This window comes from Pelobates fuscus, chromosome 1 (assembly GCF_036172605.1).
Source record: "Pelobates fuscus isolate aPelFus1 chromosome 1, aPelFus1.pri, whole genome shotgun sequence".
NCBI lineage: Eukaryota > Metazoa > Chordata > Amphibia > Anura > Pelobatidae > Pelobates > Pelobates fuscus.
The window spans coordinates 176,842,131-176,857,733 of record NC_086317.1 but is presented as its reverse complement, the minus strand read 5'-3'; the positions used below and the strand labels follow the sequence as shown (position 1 = coordinate 176,857,733).

Here is a 15,603-nt window from a genome sequence, read left to right as displayed (position 1 = left end):
TATTAACATTTTAATTAATATGCTTTCCTGAAGAAGTCATTTTTCCATTTTTTATTTTTTTGACGGAATGGAGACTGGATGAAAGTCTAATGGAGAAGAGAGGGAAGTTCCACAGGAATGGTGCAGCGTACAAGTAGAGGATAGACGCAGGTCTTCAGCAGATCATAGGGGCCTAGACGAAACATACTTTGGTATTAGGCAGGATAAGTAGGAAGCAGCGTTATGTAGAGATTTGTAAGCAAGCAAGCACCTCCTACAGAGACGTGGAAGGTGCAGAAGGACAAGAAGAGGATTCTTGCTTCCGCATTCATTATAGACTTACAGGGTAAGTTGGGAAAAAAGTCTAGGCACCAGTCAAAATTTGCACAGTAAAAAATTGAAGCAAGGCGTGCACATTAGTGCCTGCCCACTGCCCCCAACCCAGGTAAGTGTCAAAAGGTTTTTCTCAAAACCCTTTACATGTCAGGAGGTGTTGAGGGAAGGTGGGTACCAAAGGTAACTATAGTACACTATAGAATCCCTTTAAATCACTTTATTCATGCAGCGAGTCACACCTTCCTGAATGTGACTTACACAACCTTCCTAAGCACTTTATGTAAAGTCTTTTAATGTTTATACTTCCTTTATTGCAAATTCTCATAATTTAGCATTCGTTGTCTCCTGCACGGTTTATAGCTTACTATGCCTTGCAGGAGCCACCTATGTATGATGAAAGTACAATTTACAAAGCAGGAGATAAAAACTTTTAAGGGGGGCGGGGCCGGGCGGCCATGCCAGCAGGCTGCAAGTCACTGCAGCTCCTGGGGAACTTGATTAATACTGGGGAAAAACCCAGCATAATCGGCTTGAAACCCCCTGGAGGGGCAAGATACCCGGCCATGGAGTGTCCCGGTGCAGCTGGAACACCTGATATCGGGTGGACCGGGTCCTGGAGAGATGCTCCGAGGCTGGAGAGACTGAGGCCTACCCGGGAGGAGGGTGGGGCGGACGGCCGCTGCCTCGCTCTCCGCCCCGGCAACTACTGAGAACCACGACTTAACCGGGGTCCCCGGCCCCGCTTACCCCCCCTTTTGGCCGGCGGGGTTATCCCGGCCGCCTCCGGGCAAGCAACATCTTGGCAGTGCTCCCAGGCGATTTACCGCCGACGGTCATCATGCGGCCCTTACAACATGGCCGACAGCAAGGCACCTAATCTATACACCGCTGAGGAAGGCGCGCTGTGAGGGAGCCCCACAACACAAGGCCAGAGCTATAACCTCTCAAGACATTTAAATGTAACCACGATGGGGCAGCGACGGAGACCTGCGGTTCTGATGGCTACTCAGGCCGCAGGCAGACCAACTCACCAGCGGAAAACCCAGCACCTACCTACACTGAGCATGCCTAACCGGAGCTCCTTACAATCCACACCACGAACCAACACTCTAGCAGAGCCCGGAAAGGTCGCCCCCAAACGAATGCCCCACTACAGAGTTACCCACACCTGGTTACTGCGACCCGCAAAGCAGCATGCCCGCACTCACAACCGGCTGGGCAAAAGATCACGGAGGTCCGCAGACATGTTGATTTGCAGTGGGCTCCAGAGATGCAATGCACTCAGAGGTGCCCTATGAGGACTATGTGCCAGAGAAGGGGACACTGACCGACACCATTCCTGCTGCCACAGCGACGGGTACCCCAGCTCCTTATGGCAGATGGCAATTACAGCGGAAGTTGCTGGACATGTTGCTGACAACCGTCATAACAGAAACCCAGGCTGTGGGTACCACTAAACGGACATTACTGGTACTACAATACAAGGTCTTAACGCCCTGATCAGTGCAAATAACCTAATATGCCATAATCTGCCTGGTGGCACAACATTCACTTGAGTAATCATCTGTAGACAAGCTGTTTTATTTTTATGACTATATGTCTAAACTTGTGTACTGCATTAATTTGCTTAATTAACTGTATCTTATATATACACTGCCTGCATAACTCATCTAGTTATATAACGAATGCTTTATTACATTTGCAAAATGCTTTCTACATTATGTGACACATAATCGCCCAAGCGAGCACCCGCATATCTGTAAACACCGTATTATAATAATAAGCGAGACCACTTTTAACATGCACACATTTACCATGACTGTCTTATAGCTTGTTATCTCCCAAAAAAAAATGCGCTGTTTAACCTGTCACGATCTGTAACGTATATGAAACTGCTTGCAGCAGCTGTCGTGGCGCTACACGCTTGCTGTCATTTCATGCGCAACTAAAATAAAGAATTAAAAAAAAAAAAAAAACTTTTAAAATAAGTTACGTTAAATATGATTTTGTAATGCAGTGTCAGTCTAGGGCATTGGCTAGGGCTGCATAAACACAAATAAGTGATTTAACTCCTAAATGTCAGAGAGACTTCAAAGGAATGATGCATACACAAAAATGGTTTCATTAAAAGGACACTCCAGGCACCCAGACCACTTCTGCCCATTGGAGTGGTCTGGGTGCCTACTCCCACTACTCTTAACCCTGCAAGTGTAATTATTGCAGTTTTTTTATAAACTGCAATAATTACCTTGCAGGGTTAACTCCACCTCTAGTGGCTGTCTGCTAGACAGCCACTAGAGGGCACTTCCTGGTTCCTAGCACAGGAAATCTGTGCTAGAGCGTTGCTGGACGTCCTCACACTGTGTGAGGACCTCCAGCGTTGCTCATTTCCCCATAGGAAAGCATTGAAACGGATTGTTTTCCTGGCACTGGAGTTTCCCTTTAAGCTAAAGGTGTTTTGGTGACTATAGTGCAGTGAGTAGCCATCTAGTTAGAAATAGCAAAGAAGCAGTCAGAGATACCAGTCAAGAGGGAAGGCGAAATATTGTGAGAGGACAGATAGATTTGCGTACTATCAAAAGTTGCCACCACCTAAACAATTTATAACCAAGGTGCCTTGGTCCCTCAAGCAAATTAGATAAACAAATCCACAAAACAAAAGTTAGCAAAGTATCTGTGGTATAAAAAAATACTATTAAATAGGTCTCTCCAGATTTATAAATCCAGATACTAGAGCCCAAACAAAGACAGAATTAGATTTATATTTTAATAACAGAATGACATAACAAATGTACATAGTACCAAAAATTACATGAAGCAAAAAGACATACAAAAACAAAATAAACAAATGCACAAATCGGAAGATGGATTGTAATAAATCAGACTATTTGGATATAGGGAGTAGAAAGCATAGTGTTACTATAAAATAATGTTGTAGAGCCAATACAAATGATGCATAAACTCAAAAGTTGCAGTATCTCGTATTCTTTTTCTTAGTACCGTATTTATTCGAGTATAACGCGCACACGTGTATAACGCGCACCCCTAATTTTCGATTAAAAAAATCTGTATAAAATTTTGTACCGATTTTTAATCTAAAATTAGGGTTGCTCGTTATACTCGAATAAATATTAGCCCAGCAGAAGAGGGAGGGGGTGCTCCGATAATACTTACCAGGACCGCCGGGCAGCAAGCGTTTACTCACCTCCCTGCAGCTCCTCCAGCTCCCCAGTGTAAATCTCGCGAGACCCACGGCCGTCAGAGCTGGCCGCGGGTCTCGCGAGATTTACACTGGGGAGCTGGAGGAGCTGCGGGGAGGTGAGTAAACGCTTGCTGCCCGCCACCCCTGGACCGCCGGGCTTGTAATGAGCCCGGCGGTCCTGGGAGGTATTATCGGAGCACCCACTCCCTCCCTCTTCGATATTTATTCGAGTATAACGTGCACCCCTAATTTTAGATTAAAAATCGGTACAAAATTTTGCGCGTTATACTCGAATAAATACGGTAGATAGAATTCAGTATAGGAATCATTGTATTACTATTAATGGATTATTTGGGACCAATGATATGAACAGTTTGTTGTCATTTGTTGGGAATATATCACAGATAAAAAATAGTGATATATGGACCCCTACATGTTGACTAATAAATTGAATGCCTCAAATTCTGGCCTATACTGAGCCTTTGTCATACAGAGAGTTAAAATGAATAATGATTACATGTTAATAGAAAGGGCTGTGAAGTCATAATTACATTTACACATCCCTCAAATCACATTTCAATGCAAGGAAAGTTACACCAATAAAATAAAATTACTTGTTACTTGACGTGCAATGATTAAAAGGACAATCACAAGATGCTTAGGAGTGGAGTTTAAAATAAAAACAAAACTGTTAATCTTTACATAATTTCTAGTTTTAAACCAAAACTGGAAATGTATTTATTTTAGGTACTTTAACCTACATTATATGGGCAAAACTACACCTCTATGTACGCCATATAACGCAAGTATTGCACTTACATTTAAATTGATACAGGTCAATAACAAAATATACTCTGCATGTTTAAATCAAATGCAAATAAGCAACAAAAAAAGATTATCAACACATGGGCCAGATATCCATGAATTATATATCATAACATATAGAATAGATGCTCCATATGTTATGTTGATGAATAGAGAATACTTATAGCAAAAATCTGATACTGGTAAAAGAGAAAATGGAGATGAGATTATGATTTTTTTGGCATGCCCACTCCGCAAACGTGAGGCACAACAAGGTGTGTTGTCGAGTTCCAGCGCAAGATAGAGAACCAGAAATGGAGAAAATCCCAATGAGATGTCACTGGTTACATTTCCAGTAACGTTTATAGATGGCAACAAGCATATTCGCTGTATAACAGAAAAAAATGGCCACAAATTTCAGCATGCATAGTATAATAAAGATACATACACCATTAATGCACATTATTCCAAACTGATATCGTCTAGTTTTATTTTAGAGATGGCAATGGGCACTGCTGCTCAAGAAAGACAAACAAGCACAAGATTAAATATAAAAACAACCAAGCCAAAACAAAGGCTTCCCATAGACAACTCAATCTAATCAGAAGAGGCAATCCAGGCAGCAACAACTTTTGGGTATTTTATAGATTGTAACCTAAATAATTATGTATTTTTCTTTTGCATGCATACTGTATTTTAATTCTGCCTCCTCTCTCTCACCTTCCCCCTTCTAAAATAATTCCAGATTGCTTTTTGACTGTACCTTTCTGCTCCTTCTTCTCCAACCTGTTCTGTGTCAAATAACACAATTGTACCTGTTGTTTACTTCAGCTAATAGTAGATTGCTGATAACAGAACTACATATCACAAAACCCTCGCTAAGAAATGAGACTGTGCAGAGAGAGCTTTGAAATCTGAAATTCAGGCAGTCTCCTACCCGTACACATTTTGGAAACTGCAAGCATACGTGATTGTAACACCGATGTTAATTATAGTGTATAGTGTCACATTTATAATCTCTGTAAAAAGGTTAAGCCACTTGTGCCAAGCTGCACATTATCCAAACAAGTTAGACTCCATAGGATAACATAAGAGGCTACTGATTGGCCAAACTATATCCTAAACTAGACAGAGCTCAAGTTTGATGATGTAATGTCTAGGAATTTTCACAAAAAGCTGGAACTTTTAAAGTTTCATTTTTATTTACCTTTTTTTATCTGTTGAATTATTTATGCATACCATGCATTAAAAATTATATTGAATTTTGACCGTTAGAACACCTTTCCTTTTTCATTTACACTACTGGTAGTTTTCTAAAACTGATACTATTAAGCCTCTCAAGCACATGTTCCTTTATTTGAAAGATTAATTCTAGGGGACACAACCGTAGCATTTGCCAACTTGTTTCTACCATGTTATCTATGCTAGCCTCATGTACATTCATGTATGAATTCTTGCTATATTCTGCTTAAGATTTTTTATTTTTTTTGACTTCTACTTTAATATGTTTCAGATTGAATCTAAATGAATATCATATGAAGACATCCAGAATCCCAGATTTCCAGTGTATTATGGCTCTGCTGGTTTTCCTTGAATGGCAGATTACTCTATATATAAACAGCATACTTTTAGTGTATAGTGATGTTTACTTTCTTTTGGGCTTTTTTTTTCTTTTTCATAAAATTACACCTTCTTTGAATTGGTTTAATTGCACTCATATCTTAAACAGCCTTTTAATGAACCGGGTATAATTATGTTGTTTTGACATTATTTTGTAATATGCCTTTTGTAAATGCTTACGTATTTTATCAATACTTGGATATAGATGTTTGACTCTAATGTACTGATATTAGATCCATGGTGGATTGAAAAAAAATATTTGTTTCATTGCTTATTTACACCTATACAGTGTTACTGACCCATATTTATGTATGTGCAGTACGTACCTAATATGGTGATTGATACTTGTGCTCCATATTAAAGAAAGTTTTATATACCTAGTAAAACAGAAAAAAAAAATATTTGAAACTAGCAAATTAGTAAACGAAGGTTAACAATTTGCTACCATTTTAAAATTATATGAAAATAATATGCACACAAGGCCCTACTGAGATAGGAAGCAGCTCTAGCAGCCATCTGAATAGTGGCCAGTGAAGTTATCACTAGGCTGTAATGTAAACACTTCATTTTCTCTGAAAAGACAGTGTTTACAACAAAAACCCTGAAAGGTATGATTCTACTCACCAGAACAAATGCAATATGCTGTAGTTTGTTCTGGTGACTATAGTGTCCCCCTTTAAAGAGCATTAGTAACTAGGTCCCCCCCATAAACCCCTATTAAATGAAGGTATACACTTACCTGGAATCCAGTGCTGGGCAAAGCACCCCTGAAATCACAGCTTCCTTCACAAGGTACAAATTCTTCATAGAGAAGCATTTGACTGGGCCACTCTCACCCCCTCAGGGTTCTGGGCTGCCTAAGTCACATGTGCAAATAGCCCCTATAAAAGTGCAGATTTCTCGGGTTGTGAAGCATATCAAGCTGAGATGTTCCACATGCAGACTCCTACCTCCACAACCATTTCTAAAAGAAGACATTGTAATGGGGTGTTGGAGTAACCTATTAACTCTAATTATAGATCACTTAAAGGGACACTATAGTCAGTAGCCCCACTACAGCGTCATGTACTGGTTCTGGCGTCTAACCTGTCCCTGCAGGCGATTTTATATAAATCCTAGGGATACCGATATTGCCGATAATACATACCATTACAAGCCCGGCGGTCCTGGGCCGCCCGCAGTAAGCGTTTACTTACCTTTCCAGCAGCTCCCTCCAGCTCCACTGTGTAAATCTTGCTAGTCCCGCGGCCGCAGAGCGTTGCCACGGGTCACCATGGCAACGCTCGGCACGGCACACAGACTGCGAAATTTACACAGTGGGGCTGGAGGGAGTTGCTGGAAAAGTAAGTAAACGCTTACTGTGGGGCGCCCACTGATTACGTGCAACAATTATACATATTCACCATCATTTATGGTGATTAGTAAGGTATTAACAGATTCTTCCACACATAAATAAAATACTGATTCCACCTATCATAACATCTGAGATATTTTAATGTGATTAGCTGAACAGTTCTAGGTGAGTTTCTCTATTTAGTCCTTCTACAGATGAGATGCAGCCATTTGATTTTTGGAAACTCAGCTGGTCACATTATGTGGTAATGATAAGATGAACGGTCACCTGATATTATTTCACAACTAAATATCTAAACCAAGACATGAATGCCACTGGACCACCAGGGAATGCAATATCCCCCTCCCTGACCAAGTAAGAAGCAGGGAGGGGGGGACTTAAAAAAAAAAAGTAATAAAATATTTTTAAAAAAATGTAAATAAAAAAATGCCCTCTCCCCCCAAATTACATACCTACAGAAACACACACACACACACTGCATTCACTATACACACACACACACACACACTGCACAAACACTGCATTCACTTTACGCACACTACATTCATTATATACACACACTAAACAAACACACAGCATCCACTACACAAACACACACAGCTCCACTGTCTAAACACACTGCATCCACTACATGTGGCATGTATATTTTGCGCATTTACCTTTAGAAATTGTTTATTTTTTCAAAATGGTAAATGTACAGAATATCGGTAAGTTATCGGCTATCGGCTTGAAAATTCACAGGTTATCGTTATTGGCTCAAAAAAATCAATATTGGTCGATCCCTAATAAATGCCTAGTGACACCACTAGAGGCAGTGAAGCACTGGCGTTCAGCACACTCTGCATGGAGGCACTGAATGTGCCACACAGAGATGCATTAACTCAATGCATCTCTATGAGGAGATGCTGATTGGCACAGCATGGCTTTTTGCAGCACATGCACAATAGCCTCCCAATTCTTTCCTATGAGAAAGCATTGGATTTGCTGAGATCATCAAGACTGATAATCTCAGTCAAGGAGGCAAGACCAGCAACGAGGGAGAAAACTTAAGTGTAAAACCTTTTATCTCCACAGAGAGGGAGGCCAGGGAGCTAAATATGTATGCCAGGACTATAGTGTCAGGAATACATGTTTGGATTCCTGACACTATAGTGTTCCTTCAAACATTAGTATGCTTTTTTTTGTTAATGTTAACTCATCACGAGTGGGAACATATGAAAAAAAAAAATCCAATATACAAGGTTATTCCCAAAAGCGAGAATTCAAAGTAAATTTCAAATTTAAGACCAAAGTAGTCAAAATGGAGGAATAACTGCCTGATAATTTTCCAGTTTTGCTATTTTGAATCTTAGATTTAAAATACATTTGAATTTTGTGAATTTCCCTGCTACAGATTTTCCTTTTGACTTGCAGTTTCTGCTCCATCTTTGGGGGGGGGAGGGAGTGTGGGGGAAGCTATGCTTTTTGCAAGCACCTTCATTTTGAGCAATTTAGACACAATGCATATTTTTCCCTGTGGTACCTTTGCCACTTGTAGGTCTACTGTATAGTGCTATGGGCAGCAAGCATTGTCACACTTGCTGGGAAGACTGGTGTCAAAATTGGATTCTCTGGGAAACAAGACTGCATGATGTAGGGCAGTGAGAATGAACATGTTTATATGATTTGCAAGCACTGGCACACCAGTAGAGAGTGAAAACTATACCCAAATAGCATCTAGAGACATGTCTAATGTGTTTAAAACTAGTCATGTACATGCAGGTTTGAGCAAATTCGTGTTGAAGCATCCCTTAATAGTTTTACAGATTGTTTACAGATTGTTACTGTGGCTTTCAGTCATAGCAACAAAGTAACAAAGTAAAAGAAACACATTAAAATAAATAGAACACAAAAATAAAGCTAAAAGACCTTATTTGGAGGGTGGGCATTCCAATTTTCCAACTTGGAGTTTTCACAGCTGGTCATCATACACCCATGTCCTATTTGGGACATTTTTGAAGCCGGACAGTGTAATTTACCCACATTAAACCTTATATTTATGAAAAGTAGACACCCTAGGGTATTTAAAATGGTGGTATAACAACACTTTCTACCACCAGTCTTTGTCAAACTTTTGGGTAGTAAATTTATTTGTGTTATTTTTCGCAAATTGCACTTTAGGCATGGATTCTCAGTTTTTGTTATGTGTTACGGACAAAGAACACCCCAAAATGTGTTCAGCAACATCTCCTGAGTACGACAGTGCCCCCAATGTACAGGTTTTATGGGTTTTTGCAAACTTACAGGGGTCAAATGAAAATGTAGGGCTTTCCCCTTTTCTATATTTGCACATTGAAATTTGCCAGTTTGGTTTGCTGGGCCATTGTTGCCTTTGAGGCCAAGAATGAAAATTAACCCCATCATGGCATAAAAATTTTGCATTTGTAAAATTAAACAACCCATGTTATTCAAAATGGGGTATGTCCAGTCTTTTTAGTAGCCACTTAGTCACAAACCCTGGCCAAAATTAGCATTTATATATTTTGTTTTGCATTTTTCACACATAAACTGCCATTTTACCAATGATATTATCAGTATAATACATTTTACTGCTCAAAACCCTCATTTGTGTAGAGCAGGGGTTCCCAATCCAGTCCTCAAGTACCCCCTACAAGTCCAGGATTTAGGGATTACGCTGTTGTGTCTAAAGTGTTTAGTTTTTTTTCCCAAAAACACCTTGGACACAATTGAGTAATCCTTAAAAGGGCACTCCAGTCACCAGAACAACTACAGCTTATTGAATTTGTTCTGGTGAGTAGAATCATTCCCTTCAGGCTTTTTGCTGTAAACACTGTCTTTTCAGAGAAAATGCAGTGTTAACATTACAGCTTAGTGATAACTTCAGATAGCTGTTAGAGATCTTTCTGCCTAAAATGCATCCAAACATTCAGTGCCTCCACCCTCTGACAGCCACTAGAGGCCGCTTCCGCGATTCTCAGTGTGAAAATCGCATTGAACTCATTTTGGAAATGCATAGGAAAACATTGAGTAATCCTTTCCTATGGGCGGTTTGAATGCGTGCGCGGCTCTGGCCGCGCATGCGACTCCACTCGGGAGCTGACGTCGGCAGGAGGAGGAAAGGTGGCTAAAGGGGTATTAACCCCTTCAGCCCAGTGGGAGGGGGGGTCCAAGAGACCCTACCCTAAGTGTCGAGTGCTGGCTCTGTCAAGCTAACCTACGTACGTTCCTGCATATTCCTTAGGAATGCCCTAAGATCACGCCTTTTTTGCAAGCAATCCATGAGATCCTGTAAACGTTTTCAAACAAGCACCCTCCCTTTCGGCCTGCTCTACATCTCTTACACCACACTACCGCGCCAACTGCTAAATACATAAAATCCCTAGCTGTTAGAATACTGAATACAGCAAAACAGGAAAAAAAAAAAAAAAAAAAAAGACAGCCCCAGCCTTGACAGTCTGGTTTGACAAAATGAATGATTTGCACAGATTGGAGGAACTGATGTTTTCAGTCCAGGGACATCCTCAAACTTACATGGACATATGGACAGCACTGCTTGTCGGTTGTATACCACACTGACTTTCGGAGACTACCTTATAGTCCTCATTTTGACCTCTATAACCTGTCTGTCTACTTAGGGTTTGAAGGTATTATTGTTTGGCTTTTATTACTTCTTATTCTTTATGTTCTGCAAATAATATCATCATGGACTTCTGTTGGACCTGCGAGTCCAAACTTAATTCAGTATATTATTTAATGGCCCTGCGCAACCAGTAAAATGTTACTTGCTTACTAGTGAGGACCTGTGTGTCCTCTTTAAAAAAAGTCTATTACTAATGCTATTGGTTAACACTAAAACAATTTTAACAAAATACAAAAAAAAAAATATTTTATTTCAGGGGTAGTCAATATTCAGCACCTAGATGCTGTTGACTACTTCTCCCCTGATCCTGTGCCACCATCATGGTTGTAAGAGCTTTATGTTCGATGTAATCCAGAGATGTAATCCACAACATCTGGAACGCCTAAGGTTGCCTAACCCTATTCTATTTTTTTCGATTATACGATTTGGTGGTATCTGGAGAGAGAAAATAAGTTACTGGCGATGAGGAGGGGATATTCTTTGCAAGGCATGTAAGCAGGGAGGGAGATCGGGCTACTAAAAAGAGACAAGTGAGATGGAAAAACAATGAACAAGTGACAAATGGAAATGGGGTTTAAATGTGTGTCCTCATTTACCTGTCACAATGATTTAAAGGTACAGTACAGCTGGGAAGAAAAAAACTAAATACAGGGCTCAAAATATTAAAGTACTTTGCTACTAGAAATACTTAAAAGTTACACGCCACTGCAAGTGGTCCATAGCACACTCAAAATAAGTGAATTACTTTAAAAATAAAAAATGTGAAGTAACAAAATAGAAGAAAGGTCCAGGCACTCCAAGGTACAAACTAGGCAATGTTATTGAACCCACTCCATCACGTTTCGACCTACACGGTCTTTGTCATGCTTGACAAAGACGTGTAGGTCGAAATGTTGTGATGGAGTGGGTTCAATAAAATTGCCTGGACCTTTCTTCTATTTTGTTACTCAGCATTTGGTCTCTGGTACTGAGACTGCCCAACTTGCACCCAGCTACATACTACTTAAAGGGACAGAGTGCAGATCCACACCCTACCATAACTACTTCTAGAACAAATGTGAACTGACTTTTAAATTAATATTTCCTAAAAAGAGTGACAACACTTGCCTTGTATATTTACAAAGACAATAAGTAAATACAATTTTCCAGTGACAACACTTAAACTGTATGAGTGGAGTGCTCACAAACTGAAGAAGAAAACCAAAAAAATAGGTGACTAATTATCAGCTAGTCTTATGTACGCATTTTGGATCTCAAAACTTTCTTATAGTGCGAATATATACAGCTATCAATGATAATCTTTTAAAGAGCCACTGTCACATCTGAGTTTTTCAGAAAATGAAAACGCCAGTCATACAGACTGTATCAAAAGACGCATATGAGATTTTTCGCAAAACAGGGTCACCATATACAGTGCTTTCAGGATCTTGACATACCACATCAGATGTCATAAATAACCATCTTCTCACAAACAAGATTATCTCTAGAGGATCTTGCAAGGTCTTACATAGAATCCCATTTTGTACTTTTGCAGATGTGCACACCAAAGTGGATATGTAGGATCTGGTCATATGAAGGCACCAGTAGCTAAATATAAACTGACAAACAACATGGTGGATCTATGTTCCTAAAATCCCTCAGTGAAGGCATGTCGCATTGAGAGAGCTTTCCAAAAACGGATCGCTTTAAAAGAAGTCAATTCAAACATCGACCAAATTATAGTGTGTGTATGTAAATATAGATAGATATAAACTCAGCACCCTGGGACCTTAAGAAAAAAATACTACTTTATTCCATCATTACAAAGAAAGGCAGACGTTTCAGTTCTGCCAAGAGAACTATCCTCAGGGTTTTTTGTATTGTTCGGAGGAAATTTCTCTTAGCAGAACTGAAACATCAACTTTTATGTAATGATGGAATAAAGCTGTATTTTTTTTCTTAAAGTCCCAGAGTGCTGGGTTTAACCATTGCCATCTATAGAAGTGTGACTAAGAACTGGGCATACATGGATGATGGGAGTTGGAGTGTTTATACCTCACCTCCTATCGACTGTAAGCTCGTTTGAGCAGGGTCTTCTTCAACCTCGTTCCTGTAAGTTTTCTTGGAATTGTCCTATTTATAGTTATCTATAGGAATCTGTTGGCGCTATATAAATGGAGATAATATAACAATATGTAATATATATTTTAATTACATTTTATTCATGGTTTTTATTTTTATTTCAGCACTATCCCTTGCATTTGACAAATATAAATTGTCCTTGCATGCTGAGGAAATAGAGGAGGGATTTTGCAAGTGTTTTTTTCATATACCCCTAAAAAAACCTTGCAGGAAAAATATCTAGTATGAGTATATCTACTAAATTGTTAATATGTTTTTTTCAATGGAGTGCACCTTTAGCTGCATATTCCGTAAATTGCTACAGGACAAGGGCCGGGGAGAGGTTTGTCTGTTGCAGTAACAGCCTGTCATTATGACCTTTCGTTTAATGTGTTAGCTACATAATACATTTACAAATGTAGAGGTCACTTCCTGCATATCATGTCCCTACAAGAGACTGATGTCCATTTCCCCCTTGTTATGTGATTATCATTATATTTTCATGGCATTCCAGATCTATTCCTCAGAATGTTATCCTTATTAGGACTTATAACCCCTCTCTCCGCTGGGGCCCCTCTCAGGCCTCCAGTGGAAGGTGGTTTGGCAAAACAAATACATTATTCGATAAGGGTATTACTGCACACATTAACGGGAGCCCCTGCTTTTATATTGCAGGTCTGACTAAACACAGAACTGCATCTACATTAGTCATACAAACGCCCTCCCCCCCGTTCTCATTAGTTGCAATGTACCTAGCGGGTGGCGAGGCTGTAGACCCAGTTATCAGATCCGCCGTGACGGCATGTTTTTTTTCCTTAGCTTGTGTTCCACGCGGTCATTTCCACCGGAAATGACGCGTTCTAAACGAACGTCCATTCGTTCTATAATCTTGCCTGCGATAGCATTGCGACGTGCGTTCCACCAGGAGAGCTCTGCGTTTCAGAACAGTTCGTTTCCGGGTGGATTCGGGTAGATTTGAGGAAGTGACGTTCGTTTACATGATAGGCAATTGCAGTTTTACGCGGTAAATTGAAAATTGTTTACTAGGGTTGTTTAATGTAATCAAGATAAAAGAATGTCTTTTAGTTCACTATTTGATTTCTGATTGAATGTTCGATTTACAGAATATTACATGGTATTTACAAAATGTTCTCATGTTAAATGGAAACTGACAACGAATGTTCTGAGATGTTTAAACTTAACATGTTTCATTCTTAGTTTTTATGAGTTTAGCATTGCCTCTCCAGCTTTTCTTCTCTTTCTGTCTCTCTTAAGAAAAACTAATTTGTATACCTTAACCCCTTAAGGACTGACCAAAATGCACACAATTTGATCAAAATAAAACGTAAACAAAACTTGGAATTTGACTATATGTCTGTTAAAGCCGCACTGTCATGCCGAACTTACCTTTCTTTAATCGATTCATCTTCTCTCCCTCTGTCAGGATCTGTTCTTCATTTCTTCCTGTCTGCTCTAGTTTTCTTTAAAACCTAAGACAAAGTAGGGACTATTTGTCTTATGGAGGTGTCCTATGCCTGACCATCTCTGACCAGCAGAGGAGCAAAGTGTGCTTCATATCCGGTGTTCAGAGAAATTTTCCCACAATTCTTAGCTTTCCTCCCTGTTCCGCGATGCTTCCTGTCACTTAGAAGGCTGGCGAAACTACCGAATTGCGTCCTAACAGAATGAGAACAGTTTTGTTCAGTCATGTTAGGACGCAATTCAAGACTTTGTTCGTTTCGGAATTTCATTCGAATGAATGAAACTCCGATCCCATTCGTGCCGCGGCTGCATCTTGCAGCCGCTTAGTAGATAGCTCACTAATTCCCATTTCAGCCAAATTTACTAATACTAAGTAAAGATTACTTAGGCTGCTCACGGTTAAAAAACAAAAGGCTAGTAGCCCCTGAGCGGCGGGTGGGGGCCCTAAAGGAGAATGAGGGGGGGACGTATTGTCCTCACCCCGGCCCCCACCCTGTGCGGCTGGTGGGGGCCATAAAAACAATAAGGGCGTGGGACCTATTGTCCTTCCCCCGGCCCCCACCCTGAGCGGCGGGTGGGAGCCATAAAAACAATGGGGGGGGAACCTATTGTCCGGCGGGTGGGGGCCCTAAATGAGATTGAGGGGGCGGGCCTATTGTCCTCTCCCCCCGCCCCCACCCCTAAACAACCGGTGGGGGCCATAAAAACAATGAGGGGGGGACCTATTGTCCTCCCCCCTGGCTTTATAAGCCTTTCCCTGCCCTGCGGAGCTCAGTCTGCGCCGTGCCCTCGCTGGGTGAAGATGGATTAATTTTTTTAGCATCTGGTTTTTTCTTTTTCATTGGATTTTTTTGGGCACTCTGTTTTTTATATTATTCTTTTACAAATTCGACGAGTATTATGTTTTTTATTTGGCCTTTTTTGGGGCTGAAAAATGTTTGATGATTTTTTTGATCTTTTATTCCCCCTCACTATTTTTAGGGTGAGGGGGGTAGGTAGTGGATTATTCATTTTTGTTTTGGGTGGGGGAGGGTGACTAGTAGCTTGTGGACCCCTAGTCACCTTGGGGGGATGGAAATTTTAATT

The 15,603-nt window shown here is 40.4% G+C and overlaps 1 protein-coding gene across 4 annotated transcripts in view; it reads right to left on the bottom strand.

The window, feature by feature from the left end:
- The window catches only part of BRPF3 (bromodomain and PHD finger containing 3), a 94,869-nt gene extending 80,881 nt beyond the window's left edge, over positions 1 to 13,988 (bottom strand). The window contains exons 1-2 of one of the 4 annotated variants that reach the window (XM_063453010.1): positions 13,788 to 13,988; positions 6,268 to 6,318 (exon numbers count right to left, since the gene is read on the bottom strand). Coding sequence is in view for 2 of the 4 variants with exons in the window: in XM_063452993.1 (XP_063309063.1) it covers positions 6,681 to 6,758 (78 nt within the window). In the remaining 2 variants the exon portion in view is untranslated. Of the gene's footprint in view, positions 1 to 6,267; positions 6,319 to 6,680; positions 6,776 to 13,787 lie in introns of those variants that run through there. The other 3 variants (XM_063453002.1, XM_063452993.1, XM_063452997.1) reach the window with 3 other exon arrangements.
- Between the last annotated feature and the right edge of the window lie 1,615 nt (positions 13,989 to 15,603).